Source organism: Sus scrofa, chromosome 14 (assembly GCF_000003025.6).
Source record: "Sus scrofa isolate TJ Tabasco breed Duroc chromosome 14, Sscrofa11.1, whole genome shotgun sequence".
NCBI lineage: Eukaryota > Metazoa > Chordata > Mammalia > Artiodactyla > Suidae > Sus > Sus scrofa.
Genome location: NC_010456.5, coordinates 47,368,935 through 47,391,855, shown reverse-complemented (window position 1 = coordinate 47,391,855; position 22,921 = coordinate 47,368,935). Strand labels below are relative to the sequence as shown.

General features: G+C 51.7%; 1 protein-coding gene across 8 annotated transcripts; it reads right to left on the bottom strand.

Annotated features, from left to right (window-relative positions):
• SEC14L2 (SEC14 like lipid binding 2) lies at positions 521-22,193 on the bottom strand. 8 transcript variants are annotated; one of them, XM_005670808.2, is made up of 12 exons: positions 21,642-22,193; positions 19,193-19,268; positions 14,974-15,017; positions 14,112-14,171; positions 13,670-13,858; positions 12,530-12,625; positions 12,333-12,393; positions 11,351-11,434; positions 8,211-8,317; positions 7,989-8,128; positions 7,686-7,855; positions 521-2,099 (listed from the first exon to the last, which is right to left on the bottom strand). In XM_005670808.2, the coding sequence occupies exons 1-12, from the start codon at positions 21,693-21,695 to the stop codon at positions 1,969-1,971; spliced, it is 1,212 nt and encodes a 403-aa protein (XP_005670865.1). In that variant the 5' UTR covers positions 21,696-22,193; the 3' UTR covers positions 521-1,968.

Sequence of the window (22,921 nt, the reverse complement as noted above, 5' to 3'; positions counted from 1 at the left end):
TGTGGGCCCTGTTTTCAGGCGTCTCTATTTTGGTGGGATCTTATAAGGCAGCCAGTTCATTGGTGATCTGGCAGGAAGCTTGTTTCGGAGCCCAAGCTGATCCCTAGCCCCGGAAATACTGGCAGTGCACGCGCGGAATTGGGAGACGGTCCCTAACACCACGTGACCGTTGCTTCTCAGCCAACCTCCCACTCCGGGCCTGCCGCAAGCGCTGCAAGGACTCGCCAAACCCGCACTTGTTAGCTTGCCCTGAGAAGCCCGAGTGGGGCGGAGCCTCCGCTCTGACGGTAAAGGAAGTCAGGAGTACACTTAGTGCCCTCAGCAAAAATGGCGGAAGATGCGGCCTGGGCCAATCAGGAGGCAAGCTGGCCATCCCGGCGCCGTGAGAAAGCGCTTAAGCAGCGGGCTGTTTTTGCACATGCGCCCCGCTTAGTAGCGGGTAAACGCTGGGCTCCTAAAGTGGAGGTTTGACTGAGGGACCGCGAAGAGCGAGGCGGAGGTCACTGACTGCTACTCCCCGTGCACTGAACATTGCTTTATTCATTGGGTTAATTTTCCTAACAGAGCGTTGTAAACCAAGGTCAGGATGTCCTGAAGAGTCTGACTGGGGCTCCCGCGCGGCCTCGGGCCATCCTGTCAGCGCCAGCCTTGCCCCTTCCTCCTCCATCTGCTTCGCCAGACCTCTCCCCAGGCTGGGCCAGGGTCTGGGTTTCTGAAGGGAGGGAATGCCCACGAGGGCCCAGGCGGGACCGCCTTCTCGGGTTCTGTGCAATCCAAGGCCTGGTGTTCGTTTGCAGAATGTGGGATTGAGTGGAGAGCTGTGATTGCCGCAAGGTCTGTTCCCCCCACCCCCACCCTGTCATTGTGGAAGGAGGAGCTGGGGGCCTGCGAGGCTCTCTGGCTGCCCCCAGCCCCTGGCTCTGCCCGGTGCTGGCCCGGCCTTTGGCCTCGTGCTGGGGCAGCAGCACCTACAGGCACAGGAACCCACTGCACCCACCGCAGGCCTCCCAGAGACGGGACCAGCAAGGCCTTGCTCTGGTCGGACACCCTGGGAGACTCAGAATGGGAAATGCCCTCACTGAGATCTACTGTATTGATCCCACTTGTCGCTTTTGTATGGGTGCTCACAGGAAGAGGTAATTTTAGAGAGGCTGGCAGCACTGAAAACGAGTGGAAGCTTCAGGACCACCTCAGCCTCCCTGGCCCTTCACGGAGCTGGGAATCCGTGGAGGCAACTTCCCTGGGCTTTGTTTGCATTGGAGGACAGTGGCTGGGTACCAAAGCTTATTGTCCCAGGAAGCTCTTGAGTCACTGACAATCATTAGTAATTAAAGATGTATCCAGTGGGACCCAGGGGTTGCTGATTTCCTCAAGGTGAGGGTGAGGCCTGCCTGTCTGTCCCTGAATGGGAAGATCTGTGCTGACTCAGGCCACCTCCTAAAACCTGGGAAAAGCCAAAAGATCCCAGCCTTGGTGATACAAAGTTCAGAAGAGCCTCAGACCCCCAAGATAACACTAGCAACCGGCTACCTTGCTACTCCTCACTATGATCTAGACTTACATGTTCTTCCAGAGGCAAGTTCTTACCCTGCAGCTGGCTTCCCTAAGTGTTAGGCCTCAATCTTTCCCCTTTTACCTGATTTCTTCCCTGCCACCCCATGGTCCTGCCCCCTGCTTCTTGTCTCAGCTGTCACTGGACAGGTGAAATTGGCATAGCTAACAAGACATATGCTATCACATATGCCCAGCCCTTGGGGACTCCTTAGTAATTTGAGAGGCAAAGAGAGCCACTCCAGCTACTCTCCCTCTTCCTAATTCTGAAATGAAGGCTTCCCAGATCCAGCCCTGAGGTCTTTTTTCTAGCCCAGTTTCTCTTTGGGCATGAGAGTGCTGGGAAAATGACTGCTGCAAGGGATAGAAACTGACAAGAAGACACTGAGGGAGCCAGGCCTGCTGTGGGAGGAGGCATTACTTTGGGGTGGCTTCCCCCAGCTGTTTCATCTTCTCTTCTGAGGCTTTGTCTGGAAGCAGGACCTCCACAGTGAAACTGACCTTCTTTGCATGAATGAAGCTGTAGGTGTTGTCAAACCGTAGGACATCTGCGAGGGGTAAAAAAACAAACACATTCAGGCAATTCTGACAGAGCTTAGTGACAGCGATTTTTTGTTGATGGAGCAAAGGCACTGTGACAGGTAATGAGGATGAAAGTGACATAACCAATGGTCCTTCACCTTCTGAAACCTAGTCTAGCTGTGTTACAAGATGTTTATGGAGAGAGGAGTTCCTGTTGTGGTTCAGTGGTTAATGAATCTGACTAGGAACCATGAGGTTGTGGGTTCAATCCCTGGCCTCCTCAGTGGGTTAAGGATCCGGCGTTGCCATGAGCTGTGGTATAGGTCGCAGACAAGGCTCGGATCTGGCGTTGCTGTGGCTGTGGTGTAGGACAGCGGCTACAGCTCCGATTAGACCCCTAGCCTGGGAACCTCCATAGGCTGCAGGAGCGGCCCTAGAAAAGGCAAAAAGACCAAAAAATAAAAATAAAATAAAAATAAAAAGATGTTTATGGAGAGAAAACAATATAAGAACATGCCAAGGGCCAGATGAGTGTCAGAGACAGTCTGCAATAGCTTGAAAGGAGGGGGCCCCATAGACTAATGTCATGTGAAAGGCTTTTTAAAGAAGCTAGAGCTTAAACTGGGTCTTGAAAGGGGGATAGAATTAGTAGTAGCAGTGTTGTTATAATAATAATATAGTAGTAGTAAGACTATACTTTCAGGGACCATTTCTATAGTTTGTGACTAGAGAAGTTTCTCTGAACGTGTAGAGCGCCGGAAACCATGAGGAGGAGGCGTGGTGTTCTCTCCTGAGCATGAAGCCAGCAGTTGTTGTTGCTTCTGCAGCTGCCACTTGCCTTTGATGATCATTCTTCTCTCTCTTTGAGAGAGTAAGAGGGAGAACACCGTCTGAGTGGTTTTGTGATAAAAATAATAATAATAGTAGTAGTAACAATGGCTCTTTCTGTGTCTCAGCACTGGGTTGGCAATCTATATAGGCTGTTCACAGTAACTCTTAGGTTCAGCATTAGTCCTATTTTATATAAAAAGGAGGACGCTGTCACACAGTAAGAAAGGGATAGAGCTGGAATTACCCTCTGATCTCCATTGCTGCCTGACCTGGGCCCTGGAAAGTCCAGCCCTGTTCAGTTTCTGATGAAAGGTAAAATATGCAAACTTTCTGAACCAGGAATTTACCCCACAGAAAGATAAATGGAGATAGATGCTTAATGCACACCTGTTTGTAATAATAAAAGATGAGGAAAACTCAATGTTCAATGAAGAATGGCTTTAGAAGTATTTATTGCAATCCAGATGATGAAATACTATTCTATATAAAAAGAAAGAGGTAAGCTTCATAAGAAGTGACTAGAGAAAATGTTGACAATATATCCTTGGGCCAAAAAAAGGCAAGTTGCAGAAAGTTTGTAAATATTTTTGTTAATATATGTAAAATTTTTTGGCATTTTTACTTGATCTACCTACATTGACAAGTTTTAGTTTCAAAATTCTTTCAACTCTACACGGAATGACAGATATAATTCCTATGAATGTACATGTGTGGGTTCATGTCTTGTATATTATGAAAACATGTAATGCTTCTAACGGTATGGAAAATATGTGGTAGGATAATAGACAAGACCTGTTAGTGATTTCCTCTGGGGAGAGAAAATGGGCATGCAGTTGGCAGAGAAGGCTTCCGAGCCTTGGCTGAGAACTAGGCTGCTTTTAATCTAGCCCTTCTATTTTTTTGGGAAGTTGTTCTATTTCAGTCAAACACCCCTTTAAAAGAACACAGTGTGAACACAAAAACACTAGCTCCGCTCTTTCCCTATCCAGTCTTCTCTCACTTTTCCCAGCCTCCAAAAAACAAAAACAAAAATCTGCGTCTTTAACCCTAAGACCTAATTTTTCCCCTTTACTGCCCCTGGATAAAATGCACAGTTTAGACTGAGGGCAGAAACCCCAACAATCCTTTCCTCATGGTGTGAAGTGAGGAAGGGTCAACAATTTTCTCTCTGTGCTGAGGCCTTTCAGGACTAGTGGTACCTCTGGAAAGAGAAAAGCTTCCTCTCTGCCCTGGATGACAGGGCCTTAGCAACCAGAGTCAGTGCTGGAGGAGAAGTCTTTGAGCTCCTTGGACCAAGCACTAGGAATGAGACTGCCTAGCATGACATTCTGCCCTCAGAAACAAGGAAGGGGCTGTTCTGTGGCCCAGGCCTGAGGGAAGTGGTTCATAAACTGCAGTGGTTCACTTTGACACTAACCATGTACTCAGAGGCTTGTAGAGCCCCCAGAGATCCTCTAGGCTAAGGTGCCTTCACTTTTGTTGGGGAACTGACCCCCTTGAGAATCTGATTAAAGCATAGAGTTTCAGACCCCACGGAGCTCATCAAGCAGTGTTTTCCAAGGGGAAAGTTACCATTCTAAAGAGAAGAGGTGCTGGGGGTAACGGGCCCTCTCATCTGTGTATTGGAGAAAACATGTATATTCTAAATTAGTGTCCTTTTATTTCTCTTTTACAGTCCAGAGAGAAGAGTATATTGACCTTTTTAGTCATGTGTAGGTGATTTATACTATCTATGAATTTCATTTCAGAATAGTAGAGACATTAGACACTATTATAAAAGGGAGGTGTTTGGTCTTTAAAAGTTAGAATCACTGCTCTGGGGAGTCACAGACCCCATATTAAGATCTGCTCTAGCTCACGCCCCTCATTTTAAGGAAAAAGAGAGCAAAATCTAATTATTTAGAGACACTTGCTCAAAACGCTACAGGCAAAGCTGGACTCAGAAGTTGGGTCTCCTGGCACCCAGCTGGGCCATGGAGCCTTCACACGTGCTTCAGCTCTTAGAGGCCACGATGTATGCTCTTGACAAAGTCCAGCTCTTTTTCTCTGAGTCCTTTTCTTCCCTAGCAGAACATTCTACACTCACAACCTCAGGAAATATTAGTTGGAATAAAAAAAGTAGAATCAATTCACACTTTAATTCTCCTCTATAGGAACTGATTACACCTAGGCAAGGACCAGGACAGCCCCAAGGGTTCAAGGGCTCTCTCCTGGTAGGCTGGCACAGAGTTTTCATTTCTCCACGAGGTGATCATGTTCCACTTTGCAGGGGGTCACCTGGTTCCCCAAGGGCATCACCCTCCCACAAGTGAGCTTATAACCCAACACTGAGTTCTCACTGGGCTCACAGCTAACCTGAGTTAGCTGTGATTGGCCTAGGCAGCAGCCAATCCTACCTCATTGTCTTTACACCTGGGCAGGGGCATGGATGCTGTGACCTGATTCTGTGCCTCCCAAGAATGGACGATAAACAGCTCCCAGTCAAGACCCCAGGCAGATCAACATTCCACCCGGAATATATTCGAGAGGAACAAACATTTGGGATTTGCAAGCATAAGCTTGATTATGTTAAAAAGTTCATGGACCTAGGTGGTACTACCTAGAGCTAGCGGGGAGTGCTGGGAAATGGGTTGGGCTCTGCTACTGAGCTTAGGGAAATGACCTCCCTGGTCTGGGACCCTGCTCTCTCCTCTGTCACATCAGGGATAGACATGATCATCTCAAGGGTAGTCTATGGCCAAGAGATCCTGCACCAGGACCCTACGATTCTCTTGTGTCTCTGTCTCTTGATGTCTTTGCACGATGCTCTGTGGGAAAGATAACATCCCCTCTCTATGCCTCAGCATCCCCTGTCCTTCAAAAAAGAAATTCAAGGGAGTTCCCTTCATAGATCAGCGGTTAACGAGCCCGACTAGGATCCATGAGGATGTAGGTTCGATCTCTGGCCTCACTCAGTGGGTTAAGGATCCGGTGTTGCCGTGAGCTGTGATGTAGGTCACCGATGTGCCTTGGATCCCAAGTTGCTGTGGCTGTGGCGTAGGCCAGCAACTGTAGCTCCGATTCCACCTCTAGCCTGGGAACTCCCATATGCCGCAGGTGTGGCCCTGAAAAAAGCAAAAAGAAAAAAAAGAAATTCAAGCTTAGATGTACAAAATGCTTTATGCTTCAAGGATGACAGTGTCTGGGCTGGTGCTCAGCCTTGTTCATGATGAAGCACACACACAGTATACGCCTTCTCCCTCAAGACCTGGCAGCTTACTAACAAGAATACTTCTCTGGGGAACCAGAGCATCTGTGAGGAGGAGGTGGTTGAGACTGAAGGTTGCCTGGGCTGTGGGGGAGGGCGCAGGATCTGAAGCTGGGGCAATGGTGTGGCCAAGTACAGAGGCCGAGACATCTGTAGAGCTAGTTCAGATCTCCAGGCGTGTTGCTGTGGTAATGGGGTGAAGGGCTTCTCCATCTCTGGCACTAGCTCCCAATGGCCCTTCTCCCCCAGGTCTTGCCCTAATAATAATAACAATGGCGGCCACAGTGCACTGAGTGCTGCACAGACCTCATCAGGTTTCATCATCAGTTTCCCTGTGAGGTAGAGAACTTGATCCCCATTGTAGCAATCAGGAAGCTGAAGCTTAGGGAGGCTAAGTCACTTGCCTAAGGACTAATCAGTGGTCAAGTCCATCTCAGCTCAACAACAAAGCCCTTGCTGTAACTGATTTTCCATGCATGGCCCCTTGGCTCAAATAGGAAGAAAACTGGAGATTTGATGGGGGTTGTGTGTGTGTGTGGTTTTTCCACTTATAAAGGTAGCACCTGTTCTTTGTAAAGTAAGCTATATTTGTAGAACCAGTATAAAAAAAAATGAAAGCCCTCTCTATAAGCTTCCTCCCACCCAAGAGATAACCACTGTTGGTGTTAGCATAGAGTCCCCAGAATCCTTTTTTACTTTTTTTTTTTAAACCAAAGTGAGTATATACCATATACGCTGTGTCTAAGGCTTTAATTTTTTTAAAACATATATCAGACCTTTTGCATGTCAGTTTATTCTCTTTAGTGGATATATGTATTCCATTGTATGGCTGGACCATAACTTATTTAACAAGACCTTCTTAAGGCCATTTAGTTTATTGCCAGTTTCCCAAGCTGTCCCAAGGATGTTCCCAAGGTACATCCATGTACCTATATCTTTGTGTCTTTGTGTAAATATTTCTGTAGGATAGATTTTCAGAGGTAGAATTGCTGAGTCAAAGGGAATTTTAATCGATATTGCAAAGCTAAGTGAGGCTGAAGACCTTTTCAAATGCCTATTTGCCATTCTTATTCCTCTTGGATCAACTTCATCTTCTGTTCCTATTTTTTGATCAACTCGGAGATGAGCGTAGCTCAGCGGAATCAAGGCTGGGCTTGTCAGCACTTTACTCACCCTGTGATCCCTACACCTCCTCAACCAGTTCTGCCCCTGTCATATGGGGAGGGGACTCTGCTAGGAACTGTCTGACAGCCATGGTCCCAGTTAGACCTGGACCAGAGAGCAGACATTCTAAATCCCTGTGATCACCTAGCACTGTGACTCACCTATACCTGGGAGCATCAGGTCAGAGTCCTGCCCTGCTGTTAACCAGCTAGGTCACCCTGAGCCTGTCATCTCACCTCCTCAGGCCTAGGTTTCCTCACCTATGCAAGGAAAGGTTGAACTGATGGAACTCTACTTCTAGTTCTCACAGTCTGAGAGTCTAAATCCCACAGCTAGGGCAGGGGCTTCTAGCCATGACAAAGCTACTTACAGATGCCAGGATTGCTGCAGGTGAGGGTCCCGTCCTCAGGGACCAGGTGGGCATTGTACCTCTGGCTGGCCAGCACCTCTGTCATCTCCCCGGCCCGCTGCCGTTCTCCCATCTTGGTCTTCAGGAAAATCCCAAAACCGATGTCTGAACCATCTGACATGAATTGCCACCTGCATGGGATACCCACCAATTTAGATGTGATTCCATCTGCACATGCCCAATCTGGGGCCCTGCTACCAGGATTTCTTCCATGCCAGTCCACCCACTGGTACCTGGGTCTCCTGAAAAGGTCTAGAACCCCACCTGAGGACGCAGCCTGGGAAGAGGATCTCATATTCCACTTGGTGAGAGGAGCCCCGGGAAATCTGTACACTGTGCTCATACTGCTGTTTCACCTGGTCTCGCACGTAATACTTCTTGGGGATGTCACCTCCATAATTGATCTAGAAGCAGAGCACAGACTGAGCTGGACTGTGCATTGGAGTCAGGCGTCCCTGGTCACCTCTGGTCCCTGGCAGCCCATACCTTGGATTTACACTTGGGGTCTCCATCAGGGTCAGTCATGGTACCCCCATACTCCACAGGCACCTGGTCAGGGCTGATATATTTCAGTAAAACCTCCTTCCAATTTGCTAGCAGGAGAGGGAAGGAAGGAGAAAAAAGAATCACCGCTAGGCAGGATTTCATCACAGCCCCTGGCAATCTACACAGAAGAGGCGGAAAAACCTGTTGGCACACACACACAAAACACAGGGGGTTTGAGAGGATCCATCACCCAGAGGACTGCCTGGCTCTGGAGCGGGAAGCAGGAGACCTGGGGTCCTGTCCCCATTGCCACTGGCCAGCTGAGTGACGGGAGGCAAATCACTTCTTTCTCAGCCTAATTCCTCCAGCCCTGTAAGGTTATTCTGGGAGTGAAGTGAACTAAGGACTTGAGAGGGTGTTTATTATAAACTTTAAAGTGCCCTTCCCATTTAAGAGTGTATTATAACTCCCAGGAAGAGGATGCAAACATCTGAAGTACAAGCAGGAGGAACAAAAGAGTGAAGGGCATTCCACGCAGAGGGAACAGTCCCTGGGGCAGGCAGGAGCACCTGAATCTATGTGATCTGCCCTGTTAGACTGAGCGTGAGGATGTGACCATGCATCTGGTCCCCCACTGTCACCTACTGTGCCCAGTCGTGACTTACTGTGTGAATGCAACACCGCAGAGCGACCCCTTAAAGATATTCCCTTGGCTTAATCCCAGCCACAGTGTCACTTTTGCTCTTGTTTTTCAGGCTTTTTGGTTACCAGTGGTTTGGCTTTTTTAAATTCCTGTATTTTTTTTTTTTTTTTTAATAACCAGCCCTTTCCCGGCTAGGAGAAAGTTTGCCTCAAGTGCAACCAATGCTGAGATCCACTTCTTTGCCATTCCAGATTCCTAAACAAGTGTCAGCCATGGTCAATATTTTGTTACTGGAAACCTTTCCCTGCTGACTATGTACCACCCAGCATCTTCTGTGGCTGGTGCTGCCTGGAAACCCACAGGGATGGCCCAGGGTCTCCCAGCCCTCAGATTTCTAGGAACCTGTGACCATGCAACTCGAGGGACACTGCCAGTGGTCTCGGGGTGCTTTAATCTGTGCTAACCTCCAATGACCAGCCCAGAGTGAATTTCTTCCCTCCTCTATTGAAGATCCTGTTCTGCCTCAGCCTGAGGCAGGTTTGGTTGAAAAGGTTTCAGGTGTGGGTGGGGGAACAGACTGAACGGCCTCCACAGCTCCGCTGCCAGGAAACCAAACCAGCTCGTGCCCATGGTGGGTGGCAGCTGCAGGAAAGCCAAAAATCATCAGATCCTTTTGCTCAGATTTTGTGTTTCTTCCCCCAGCTTTAGCTGGAGGGTTGGAATGAGGCCAGGAGGATTCTTCCCATCCTACAGAGGAAGGAACTGAGGCAACAAGGACAGAACTTGCTGCTGCTAGAGCCAGGACCAGCACCCGGAAGTTCTGTGCTTTCCAGACTGCCTTGAACCACTCCCAGGGCTCAGTACACGTTTGGAAAACCTCCACTTTCAATATGGTGCCTGAAGGTGAACACTGAGAAACTTTCAGAATTCCCTACCCCTCAGTTCAACTTCATAGGTGGCACTGAGCCATCCACGGGCCAGTCCCACTCTACCTTTCTAGGCTTTTCTCCAGCCACTCCACATCACACTCCAGCAAAACTCAATTCCTGCCTGTCCCTGTTGGACTTGATTCCTGGGCATCTTCCTTGCTGGCCTTCTCTTGTCACCTGATGTTCTCCTGCTCCCCTGCCTAGCCAATCCCTATCGACCTGCTTCCCCACCAATCTTACCATTCAGTTCTTGATCTCCCTGGTGGGCTTCTCTTTTCTCTGCTTTTGAGCCTGGATATTCCCCCAGGCTTCAGCCTCGGTTCTATGAGTCTTATCTCCTCTAGAGGTTTCAGCCTCTGCCTCTTTATCTGATAAACCCCAAATCTCCAGACTGGAGTTTGCCCCAAAACTTCAGGCTCAAGGACCCCCAACATCTGTCCATCTCACAGACCCCGTCAAACTCAAGTTCAAGCTTATCCTTCTGGTTGTATTATTCCCCAGTTGAACTAACTGCACCAGAGTGACTGCAATACTCAGTCACTCATGCCAGACACGAGGGAGCCATTCTAGACTTCTCCTCCTCCCTTCCTACATCCAGTCAACTGAGTTCTGCTGTTCCACTTCCTACAGAAGCCTGGAATCCATCCTCTCTCTAGCCCATCCACCCTTGCCCCAGCTCAGCCTGGCAATACCTGGTGCGTGGACTGTGGCCGCAGTGTGCAAACTACTATCTGCCCTTCACAATCAGCTGAGAATCAGATTCTGGTAGCCTCTGGCTCAGGGGCTGTAGAGTCACGTTCCAGCTCCCCAGCACAGTGCCCTGGATTCTCTGCCACCGGCTCCTGGCTCCCATCTCTTGCCACATCCCGCAGTACGCTCTACAACTGCCTGTGCCACGGTATGTAAGGGCTCTGCTCAATGTGCTTCTTATTGCCCAACAGCTTCCTGCCTCACTTCATTGGCTGCCTTATTCATTCTGTAGCTGGCAGCTGAGGGAGGCGTCACCCCCTCCCCAGGTCAGGCTGGGGGAGGGTGGAGGGAGGGCACCCCCACTGTGTAGCCTCTCTTATATGTAACATCTCACACTGATCTACATCTGTTTGTGTCTCCCTTCCCCAAGAGGCCACAAGCTCTTTAAGGGACTCTGTATTACCTTTGCGGCCTTGGCACTTAATCCAGGGTCAGGCACACAGCAGGTGACCATGCATACCTGTCCCCAGCTGAAAACTAAGTCTGCTCCTGTGACCATGGCCCCCTCTCCATGCCTTTTCTAGTTTGTGTCCCAGCTTTCTCTCTAAAGATCTCTCTCCTGTTTCACTGCAAGCTCCCTGAGGACAAGGACTGGCATTTCACTCATCTTTGAATTTCCTCCAGAGTGTCTGAGAGAAAGAGTTCTTATGAAAACCTGAAGACCCTGGCCCAGCCCCACCCTGCTCCTGGGTCCCGATGCTACTAAACCAGCAGAGGGAGCTTTTGCCTTGGTGGGTCTGTCTGCTCCTTCAACACCACTCCACCCGCAGCAGAGCCACAGCCATGCGGGGCAGGGAAGGGGAGTCTGGGATACTCACCCCCCAGGACATTGATCTTCTTACGAGTATCCTCACTCAGGAAGGGTTTGATGAGGTTATAGGCTACAGGAAACAGCTTGGGGGCTAGAACAGAGAGGAGGCCATGTGAGGCCGGGAGCAGTGCCCACTTTGTTCCTGAGAGTGTCCCCACAGCCCCCAGGGATCGGGCTGCATGCTCCCTAGTGCCATGGAGCCCACAAGGCAGCCTGGGTGTGAGGCCCGGCTTCCCCATCTGTGCAGTGGGAATGGTCTTCCCAGCTCAGCTGGCTGACAGCTCAAATGCAAAAAGCTGTGTGAATCATAAAGCAGCCTGCGGGAGTTCCCATCGTGGCTCAGTGGTTAACGAATCCGACTAGGAACCATGAGGTTGTGGGTTTGATTCCTGGGCTCACTCAGTGGGTTAAGGATCTGGTGTTGCCGTGACCTGTGGTGTAGGTCGCAGATGTGGCTCAGATCCCACGTTGCTGTGGCTCTGGCATAGGCCAGTGGCTACAGCTCCGATTGGACCACCAGCCTGGGAACCTCCATTTGCCGTGGGTGTGGCCCTAGAAAAAACAAAAAAAGACAATAAATAAATAAATAAAAATAAAGCAGCCTGTGAACACGTCCTAAGACCCCCTCCCGGAGCTCCCATTGTGGCGCAGCGGAAACAATCCAACTAGAATCCATGAGGATGCAGGTTCGATCCCTGGCCTCACTCAGTGGGTCGGGGATCGGGCATTTCCATGAGCTTTTGGCTCAGATCCCACGTTGTTGTGGCTGTGGCATAGACCAGCAGCTATAGCCCCAATTTTACCTCTACCCTGAGAACTTTCACATGCCGCAGGTGTGGCCTTAAAAAACAAAAACAAAAAACAAAAAACAAAAAAAACCCAACCCCTCTCCACTTTGGCTCATTCTGTCTTACTCTCTTGAATCTGTCCAGTAATATTTTTGGCCCCTGTTTCCCATTTGGCGTCATCACAGGTAGTTCCCAACTTACCTTTAACAACAAAAAGACGCTTCAGTGTCTCAGGATAATTTTCCTCAAACATGCAGAGAAACTATAGAAAGAAAATCACTGAATCCAGCGGGCTCAGAACTCTGTGCCAGGGAGAGGGGCTCAGCTTCCCGCTCCCCCCGCCCCACAAAGGGCCTCCTAGGAGAGGAGCCCCTCCGCCACCCCGCCCTGGCCTGCACCTCTCCATAGGCCTCCACAGCTGGCTTCCAGAGATGCTTAAGGCCAAGCCCCTCGCAGTCGTAAATCAGGGTGACAGTCTCTATCTTCTTCCCTGTCTGGGGGGGGACAGAGGAGCAGACAGTCACATCAGGCTGCCCCCACCCTGCAGAAGCCCACCAGGCTTCAGGGAAAATGCTAATTGTACCTCATGCCCATACTGCAACCAGATCAACCAAATCCGGGCAGGGCATATCTTAGATTTTCCAAATTGAGATAATTACCCCAGGTCGGAATTATGGCCTAGACAAGTCACTCTTCCTGTCTAGACCTCTGTGTTCTCATCCAGTAAACAACTGAGTGGACCCAGACTACACCTGAGATCCCTTCTGTACTGTAGTCTGACCCACAGCTCCCCGCTTTTCTGTACCCCATGTAGCCACTCGTCTTGTAGGCACAGATGCTCTCTGTCCAACCTAAGTCCTTAAGGTGTGTCCTCGTCTAATGCTTCCCTGCATCCCCAGTCCAGCAGGGCCTCTCCACACAGGAGGCTCCCTGTGAATGTGGATGACACTGTTGAAATGTCCCCAAATGTATCACATCGTTTCCCAGGATCTTTCCAACTGCCAAAGAGGAAGGAAAGAGAGGATTGTAGGGGCCTCAGGCTTGCTCTCCAGCCTTTGTTCAGTAAGAGAATCAGCTGTCCTCATCTCTGAGTTCAAAGCTAGGGAAGCACAGAATCTGAGCTCATAGACACCAGCGGCACCCAAATACCTGCCCAACAATAGGGTGGCCCCAGACAAAGACCCCACTGGCGACCAGATACAGGAGAGAAATAACAGTAATGTAGTCTGTTTTTTATGAAGCTGAATTTTATTCAATTTAAAGGACTGCCTTTTATTCTGAGATCATGCCGCCCCTATAGTTTTGGGGTTAATTATGACAATAATGGATGATATGTTTTTTTCTAAAACCTTACTTGGACAAATTAAAATTTGGAAACATAGGTCAGGCCCTAAAACTGAAATTTCACTGGTCTGGGAAATCCAAAATGTCTGGGCCTTGGCCCTGAAGCTGTGCTTAAAGTTCTGTGTGACATCCCAGCTTCTACCCAAATGCCTCCACTCTAAGTGACTCCTCTTCCTCCGTGCCAGTCCACTCACCTTTTCGGTCTGGCAGGCACACTCCCTCTGAATCAGCTCGCAGTCCCGCATCTTGGTCCTGAGCAGGTCCTGTTTGGTGGCTGAGAGGAGCAGACCCTTGGCATCCAGAGGTCCAATGACATCATACCAGACGGGACAGCCGTCCAGGTCATAGCCACACAGGCCCCCTGACAGATACTGCTGGATCACCTGAGCCAAGACAGAGAGGGAGCCCCTGGTCAGCAGGCCCAGGGCAGCCACACCCTCCCTGTGTCCATCTAGGACCTTCCCTTGGATTCGTCCTCCCGTGGATGCCAATGGATACCCACTCTGGGAACCAAGAGGGCTCACACGGCATTGTCAGACCTTTTCTTTGAGAGTCCCTGACCCGTGGACCCAGGACACAGATTATGGGCCTAACAGACCTAACCTAGGAGTGTGTGGGGGGGTCACCTGTCCTCACCTCTGGAGGCTGCCAGTTCAAGATGTTGTCGATGTCCTTCTGCTTTCGGAACTCCACATGCTGCAAACATACAATCAGAGCTCTCAAAAAGCAGAGTCAGGGAGTTCCCATCGTGGCGCAGTGGAGGCGAATCTGACTAGGAACCATGAGGTTGTGGGTTCGATCCTTGGCCTCACTCAGCAGGTCAAGGATCTGGCATTGCCGTGAGCTGTGGTGTAGGTCACAGACATGGTTCGGATCTGGTGTTGCTGTGGCTGTGGCATAGGCCGGCGGTTACAACTTTGATTAGACCCCTAGCCTGGGAACCTCCATATGCCGTGGGTGCAGCCCTAAAAAGACAAAAAAAGACCAAAAAAAAAAAAAAAGGCAGGGTTAGGAGTTCCCTGGTGGCCTAATGATTAAGGATAAGGCATGGTCACTGCTGTGACTTGGATTCAGTCCCTGGCCTGGGAACTTCTACATGCTGGGGGTGCAGTGTCCCCCCCCCACACCAAAAAAAAAGTAGGGCCAGTCCTTAATAGGCATCGAGCAATGGGTGACAGCATGCATCTCCAGACCACAGGTAAGTCATGAGAAGGCAACCAGCAGGAACAGAAAAGAAGGAACTGCCTCTTGCAGAGATCTCAGCAAAACAGCTTATAATTCTTGGCTGGCCAAAACTATGAAAGCTCTGTGTTTCCAGGGAAGGAAATGCACTTTGCTCCAAAGGATAAGGCAGTAGGGGTCAGCTAATACTCAGATGTCTCACATAAGCCACAGGCTATGATCAGGTGGAAAGAGGTGGACAAAAGTCCAAGCATGGTGTGACTCTCATGGGCGGGAATGGAGACAACAGTAGGATTTGGAGCCAAAAGGGTCTCACCTTCCGGAGCATGGCCTCGGACTTCTGCAGGTCGAAGCTCCTTGCTGTAACAGGGAAACATGGTCAGGGTTAGGCCAGCAGCCCAGGCACCAGGGACGGCGAGATTTCCCTGCTGCAGTGCTGGGGCCCCAGCTGACTCTCAGATAACCCCTCATGCAGAAGCTAAGAGGAGGATGTCCACCAAGGGCTTCAGGGGTAGCACAGCCCCTGGGCTTGCAGGGAGGGCAGGTCAAGGTTCAGGACAGATGGGGGCAGCGCTGCAAGTTCAGGGTCAAAAAATTTTACCCGATTGAAGGCAATCAGGTGAAGGGTCTTATCTCCACTCAGGGAAAGTGAACCCTGGACCCCCTTATCATTTAGCCTTCTCCTTCCACAAAGGTACTCTCCTCAGCTAAAATTCGGTCCTGAGAGCTTGACCCGAGGTTCAAAGATGAACACAGCTACCCTGTAATCTGGAGCAGGGCCAGCACAACATCCCAGTAGGACGGAGGGGTGACGTGCCTCCAGTCAACCCTGCCAATGTCCCCAGAGGACCCACGCATACCCTAGGAGACAGAGAAGGCCCTCCTCTTCCCAAGGTCTCTGGAAAGTCTAGGAATTAGAGTTCACCTGGGCCAACTCCATTTTAGGCACAAACCCCAGCCTGCTCTCCTGCTCCAGCTTGAACACAAAGACCTTCCTGCCCACCCAGGCCACCTGCTCCCAGACAATCCAAGCTGCCATCTGCCCTCAGCCCACATTGTTGTACTGGGCAGAGACCCTCTCCAGGAGGGGGTGGGGGGTGCTTCCTCAGCCACATGACAGCCTTTCCAACCCTGGAAAATTCTGTGCTGCTACTATCCCCTGCTACCATGCTGCCCATCCATGGATCCTTTCACCATCTTTCGCAGCTTGGTTTCAAGTCCATCAGCTTCCCTTTGGATGTCTTCCAGTTGGCCAGTGCCCCTCTGGAAGTGGGTGGTCCAGAGCACGGGTGTTGTCTCCCCTTCTCCAATTAAGCCTGAGAAGTTTCTTGGCAACAGCCACACCCTTAACTCAGGGAAGCTTACAGTCAGCTGAAACCTCCAAATCCTCTTCACCTGTGCTGCTGTGAAGCCTCTGCCCCATGTGCTGTGAGGTGATTTTCCGGATCTAACCCTATCAGGTTTCATCCTGCTGTGGTTAGGTGCATTTCAATCCTTTAAAGAGTTTCTGAGATCCAGAGGCTGGCCAGTTTTGCCATCTGACCTATGAACTGTCCCTCCCAGCTGTGCGTCCTCTGTGGCTCCGACCTTCATCCAGATTTGCTGACAGCCCTGGAACCTGGGCCAGACAGGCTGCCCTGTGAACTGTCACTGGTCCCTTCATCACTGCTCTCCAGGAGTGGCTGAGCACATTCCCTGACTCTGCTGTCATGAAATCCAATCGACTCTCCTGCACCCAAAGGGTGCATCAGGAGAGGGGACCAATGCCATGCCCGTCATGGGTGCTAGACACACATCTGAGGAAACGAGCAGCCTCCCTTTCTGGGAAGTTCTGACAGGCGTCCATCACACGCCATCCTGGCAGCAGGGGCAGCTTTCAGAGGAATATCACCTGGGCTTGCATCAGAGCCCTTCCACCTTCTCCCTGTTTAACCTTGGACAAGACACCGCGCATCTCTGGCCTGATATCCACTGAGCTGGAGACACTCGGAAAATGTGAGGTGCCACACCATCATGATGGGGGAGCCCAGCTGGACCTGAAGGTGGGAATCCTCTGGGGGGAGGCCACCCTGAACTGTTAGGAGTCCTCTTCCTCGGAAGCAGGGGTGCTCGTGAACCGTGAGCGCCTTCTCTCTGGGAGGCTCTCTTATCCGCTAGGGTCCCACATCCAGGTCTTTGAGGACACTCCCCAAGTTACCACTGCCCCGGGCAGTACCGGCCTGATGCCTCCCCCCAGGCCTGCTGAGTCAGGCCTGCCAGAGCTCCTGCCACCCTGGGCGGGGGCAGCCCAAAGAGTGGCTCAGGGCACTGCCAGAGAAGCTGGCCTGGGAGCGGCTGGCCTGGGTCCTCAGTCCTGGAAAACAAGGAGTTTCAGACCTGCCCAGCTGAGCTCACAGGGTTTCCACCAGCTCATTGTTCTATCTTCCATCTGACCCTCCTCGCTGGGGTGCCGAGAGCTCAGCCCCAGTTTGATCATCTGGCAGTGGAGATCTGTGTGCCTGCTTCGGGGCCTGGGGGCCAGCAGAAAACTGAGCCTATGTTGGGGGGAAGAGGGAATGGGAGGAACCCAGAGCTTGCTCACACCCAGGTCACAGAAAGATATGTGGCTGGCATGAGCCTTGCAAATGTTTCCTGTAGAATGAAAAGGAGAAAAAGAAAGGGAGGAAAGGAGGGAGGGGAAAAGAAAACGCAAAGAAAAGAAAAGCCCTAATTGAAATTCACAGTAGAGTCTGACCAGGCCTGAGCTCCTACCCAGAGAAATGTGAGGCACAAATAAAGTACAGAGGAGATACTTCCTCTGTTTGAAGAGGCAGAGCTTGGCTTCAGGGGGCAGCTGTGGAGAGGATGCTGGCCTGGGAATGAGCAGCCCTAGGTTGCTGCCCTGATTCTGCCTCCTACTCTCTGTGTGCCTTTAGGTAAGCACCCGCCCCTCTCTGAGCATCAGTTTTCTCATCTAGCAAATTAGGATGACCACACTCTCTTCTATATTCCTACAAAGTAGGGGAGGTTATCCCAGGTCTAGGGAGTTGGGGTGCCTGGGAAACCATCAGGGCCCTAGGCTGCCCTTCTCTGAGATAAAAGAAAGATGCGATGCTATTCAATTCAACATCTCTCTGAAACCACACTTCCCTCACTTAACGGGAGCTGGGTGGTTTGTTTGATCATCTGGCAACTGGCCCTTTAATGCAGCCCTGTCTTTCCACTCTCCCCACCCACCCCCTTCTAGCAACAGCTCTTCAGTAAAGGCTGGGCCAAAGTATCCTCCAGCTGTGGAATGACCCCACTGCCTCCCCCTTGCTGCCCCTCCACCCTCTCTGAGTAGGAGGAGGGGGGTGGTTCACAGCTTTTTTGGAGGAAAAGGGCAAGTGGCACTTTCAGAGGCACACAGGGGCCTGTGTAGGTGCCCGTGAGCAGCCTCTCAAGAGTATGCCAGCTCTGTTCAGTTTCTGGACAGAAAAGGAAAACACATCTCTTCACTTGTCCCAAGACTCCTAGGGTCTGCGTGTGTGTGTCTGTGTCTATAAAGAAATAATTGGCCCTGACCTGCCCTTTAATGTTTTGGTCTGTGCTTCTAGATCAATACTGAATCTCTGCTAATCTACCAGAGAGGAATTTCTCTATCATTTCTATGTCTGGCAAAAAAAAAAAAAAAAAAAAAAAAAAAAAAAAAAAGTTTTTATAAAGAAAAGTGTGTTACAAGAACCAAAGAGGGTGGCACATGACTTGAATCACAGGTAAGGAGAAGGAAGACAGGAAGGGAAAGATTTCAGGAGCTGGAACATGGGGTTGAGTTTGACCTGGATGCTAGTAGAAATCACACTCACAGCATCGTCCTGTCCCATCTTGCAACAGCCAGGACACCCTGTCTCATCCTGCTCTCCCAGAGAAGAGCCCAGAACAGATGCTGACCCCTGGCCCAGGTGCCTGAGCTAGGCCAGGGCAGAGCTGGAGTAGAACTTGGGGTTCTGGAGCCAGATAGTGACTTGAGGGGAGTTTTGTTAACCAGGTCAGGCTGAACACCCCACTCCTGCGTTCCCTGTGCACTCTGCCCCTCCTTCAAGCTGCCGGCTGGTGACAGGTGGCCTGCCATCCCAATAGGCCACAGAGGGGGGCTACCTCTCCCAGGGGCCAAGATTCTCGTTCTAAACTTGGCTCTGCCTCTAACTTCCCACAAGCCCGGGGTCTTTCTCAGCTTTTCCTCAACCTGTTTCCCCACACCTATTAACACAGTGGATTTTTCAAGTGGATGGAAAGGGCACTGGGCTGGGAGTCAGCTGACCTGGGCTCTAGTCCTCTCTCTGCCTGCAGCTCAACACTGTGTGACCTGGGACAAGTTACTTCACCTCTCTGAGCCTCAGTGTCATCATCTATCCCAATAGGAGGGTGGAGGTTTTACAATTGCCAAGAACCCTTTTGGTTCTAAAGGTTGATTATGCCAGAATCTGAGCTTGCCAGGGGCAGGGTTTCCAGGGGCTGCCACTCTGTCACCCAGAACAAGCCCCTGCCCCAGCCTCCCACAGCCCCTCTTCCCTCACCTCGGAGCCAGCGCAGGAGAAAATGATCATCTGGATTTGGCAGGGTGGGCAGCACATCCTGGACATTCTCCCGAAACTGTAGGGACAGGGAGCTGGGTGAGTGGCAGGTCCCACCCTGGCCACCCTCTGTCCGGAACTCTCCCCAGGGGCCTTTGCTGGACCCCTGCTCAACATGGGTCAACTCTACAGACACTGGGTGAGCATCTGGGTGGCACGGGACACTCTGTCATGCTGGTGGGAGCTGGTAGCAGGAGAAAGGAAGGGAGTAAGATCCTGCCCCTGCTGGCCATGCACACTTACACACCCCACTGTGGTGGGTGGGCAGACATGTCCCCAGCTAACTGCAACAGTAGGCACTCTGGGACATGCCAAAGTAAAAGCTTCAGTTGTTTTTTGTTTTGTTTTGTTTTGTCTTTTTGTCATTTCTTGGGCTGCTTCCACAGCATATGGAGGTTCCCAGGCTAGGGGTCTAATCGAAGCTGTATCTGCCAGCCTACACCAGAGCCACAGAAACCCAGGATCCGAGCTGCATCTGCAACCTACACCACAGCTCACGGCAATGCCGGATCCTTAACCCACTGAGCAAGGCCAGGGATTGAACCCGCAACCTCATGGTTCCTAGTCGGATTCGTTAACCACTGAGCCACGACGGGAACTCCAAGCTTCAGCTTTTTGGTCAGTTTACATGTGCCCAGCACCAAACTTGGCACTTACTCCTCACTCAGAGTCCCTAGAGGTCTTATCGCTCCCATTTTACAGATGAAAGAATCAGAGCTCAGAGAGGACAAGTAACACGTCCAAGGTGAAATAGCTAGTAATTAGCAGAGCTGGGATGCAAACCCAGGTCTGTCCCAGGCCATGCGTGCACTCTTTCCACTGTGGTCTTCTGCCCCCTTAGTGATGGAATGATGAGCAATGTGGCCGGGGAGCAGAAAAGAAGAGTTTGATTCTGACTGGGGCCGAGAAGAAGGTGGTCTCATATGACTTCATATAAAAAATCGTATTTATATGAAGGACCCCAAAGGCAGCAGGTGGGGCCAAGAGGGCAATTCAGATGGAGGGAAGGGTTCTAGCCAAAAGCCATGAAGGGGAAAAGTGCAGAGAGTGCCAAACAAGAGAGGTGAACAGTGACCCCAATGATGGCTACACCCACCTGCAACTGCTCACTAGCTGTGCCCTCCCCAAGCTTCCTGCTCCCAGCCACTCACCTTTCCGTAGTCACTGACCTACAGGGCAGCCAAAGACCCAACCAATGAGGACCCGCCACCTCTGCCCCTTGCCTAGGTCAGCCTGGGACTCAGACCATCCCATCCCCCAAACACCTCCCAAACCCCCAGGGAAACTGGCCCGAAGCCACCCTTTACCAAGGACCCTACCCAGCCCCTGATTTCTAGTTTAATCACCACCTAATCCCTTCTCTGTCTGACTTCCCCAGCAGGTCAGCAGTAAAACTTGAAACCTCCCTATCCAGCCTCCCTGGGATGGGGAGGCCCAGCCTGGGGCAAAGCCCATGCAGTGCTGGTGCCTCTGCCCCACTGCTCTAGCAGGAGACACCTGCCCCTCCACTTTCTGAGCAATGGAAAACTGCCCGACTGTGGAGCCTCCAAACCTTGAGACCAGACTAAATCGGCTCCAGTTCAGAAAACAAACAACCTCCCCTCTCTGCAAGGACAGGAGAGGAGATCCAGGTGGCAGTGGCAGGGAGAGGGTCCGGCTCTGAAACTGCTGTCCCTTCTCTGCCCAGGCGCCAAGGTAAAGCTGGGCTTACCTCCTTGTCTTCTGATGAGTATCAGCCCAAGTCCCCAGCCAGGGAAAGGCCCGGGTTGCACGACAGAGGAGAGCTGGTCTCAGTTCAAACTAACCCCAACCCTGTGAGTCATCGGTAGGATCCCAGGCACTTGAAAATGCTCCCATCCACATCATCTGGTCCAATCTCTTCAATTCATTTCCTCAGGGAGTGATCAGAGAAGGGCCGGTTTTGCCCAAGGTCGCAGAGAGACTTGGTGAAAGAGCAGGAGCCATCCAAGTCTCCTAAGAAGCCCTCGGAGCCCTTTATCTCATGCCACTGCCCCTGCTAGAGGAAAACCTCCCAGAAGTAGGAGGAAACCTGGGGCCCTGCCCCTGCCACCGGGCCCGGCTGCCACTCACGAGAATGAACGTTGCCTTTGTGCCCTCAGCTGCCGTGGGCTTTCCTAGCAAACACTTCTTCCCAGGTGGCAGCGCCAAGGTCTCGCTCCGGGCTAGGGCCGGGGCGGCCAAACTTCACTCAGGGCCCCTTCACCGGGCGGAGGGAAGTGGGGGCCGCGGGTAGCTCGGTGCAGCGGCTGCTGGTCCCTCCGCAGTCCGCCGCGGACTGGCGGTCGCCCCCCACCCAGCCCCTTCCCAGCCCTCTGCCTCCCGGGAACGAGGCCACCGCCCGGAGCGGGGCCAGACCAAGGTGAGGGCTCACCTTGGCCAGTGCCTCCTTCTGCTTGGGGCTTAGATCGCCCACTCTGCCGCTCATCGTGGCTCAGGCTCCGGCGCGGCAGTTGCGGCAGCTGATGGAGCACGGACTCGTTCTCCGCCGGAGTAAAGTCCCAGCCTTTTGCCGGCCGCGGGTGGCGGCCAAGCCCCGCCTCTTAAAGGATCCTAAGAGGAGGAGTAGGCAGAGATGCGCTGGGCCCAGGAGCATGTGCAAGGGCCCCCTTCGCCCTCCTGAAGGGGAGACCTGGGCGGGAGGCCGGAGGGGTGCCACCGAGGCCGAGGCCAGTGGACAGTAGCAGAACAGGATGTCTGGGTTCCAGTCCCAAATTTACCCTTAGCTCACAGTGTGACCTTGGCAGAGACACCTGAGCTCTCTGGGCCTTAGTGTTCCCACCTAGGTGCTAACTAATGAGCTCTTCTCAGATTAGGTCCTCACGATGCAGGACCTCTCCCCGCAACGCAACACGGGAGAGAGTTTGCCTGGTGCATCTGAGGGATCAAGTTCCCCAGGGTATAGCCATCACCTGCCTCCAGGACAGTGGTATTGACCTTCTCTCTCTGGGACCCTTGCCCTCCTCCTGTCCTGCAATGAATTGTGGACCACTTCTGCTAACTCAGCTTGTGTTAACAGCCTTTCCCCTCCACCTGTGAGGCAGGCAGGCTGAGGGGGTCAGGAAGCACAGACCCCCATCTCTCCACCCAGTGCCCTGTCCTCTGCTTCTGACCTTCTCAGCTCTCCCATAGAGGCTCCTAAGGTGCTAGCACCCTCAGCTGGCAGGGAGGAGTGCTTCCTCTCTGGACATCAGAAAACCTGGATGTGAATCTTACATCTTCCACTTCTTTTTATGAGAATCCAGGAAGCAACTTCACCTCTCTGAATCCAAGCTTCTTCATTCAATACATGGAGGTGGATGATCGGGACGTTAAGTCAGCATGAGAGCATCAAGCAAGCTAATGTCTGCGGTAATTCACCCAGGGCAGTGCCTAGCATGGAGTTCGCCTCTGTGGCCACTCCCTAGTCAACCCTGCACAGCTTCCCTTTGCTGCCTGCCTGATCAGGCTTCAGCCCTGGGTGAGGATGCAGAGTGGACATGGAGGAAGCCACAGTGAAAGCCATGGCCTAATAAAAGCAGGACTGCTATCAGCTTATCTGCTCCCCACCCCCTCACCCGCTCACACCCAGGGGCCAGAGCTGTGGGTTCCGGTGGAGCTACACACTAGCCGGACAGATGCCATCTGACTGTCCTGCCATGCCCCAGTCACAGC

Excerpts from the sequence above, each read along its gene's own strand:
- SEC14L2 (XM_021071866.1), bottom strand. The coding sequence starts at position 16,124 with ATGAAACCTGATAGGGTTAGATCCGGAAAATCACCTCACAGCACATGG. Across the intron at positions 13,859-14,111 it reads TGAACTGGCAGCCTCCAGAG|GTGATCCAGCAGTATCTGTC; the intron begins GTGAGGACAGGT and ends GTCTTGGCTCAG. Across the intron at positions 12,626-13,669 it reads GTGCCTGCCAGACCGAAAAG|ACAGGGAAGAAGATAGAGAC; the intron begins GTGAGTGGACTG and ends GTCCCCCCCCAG.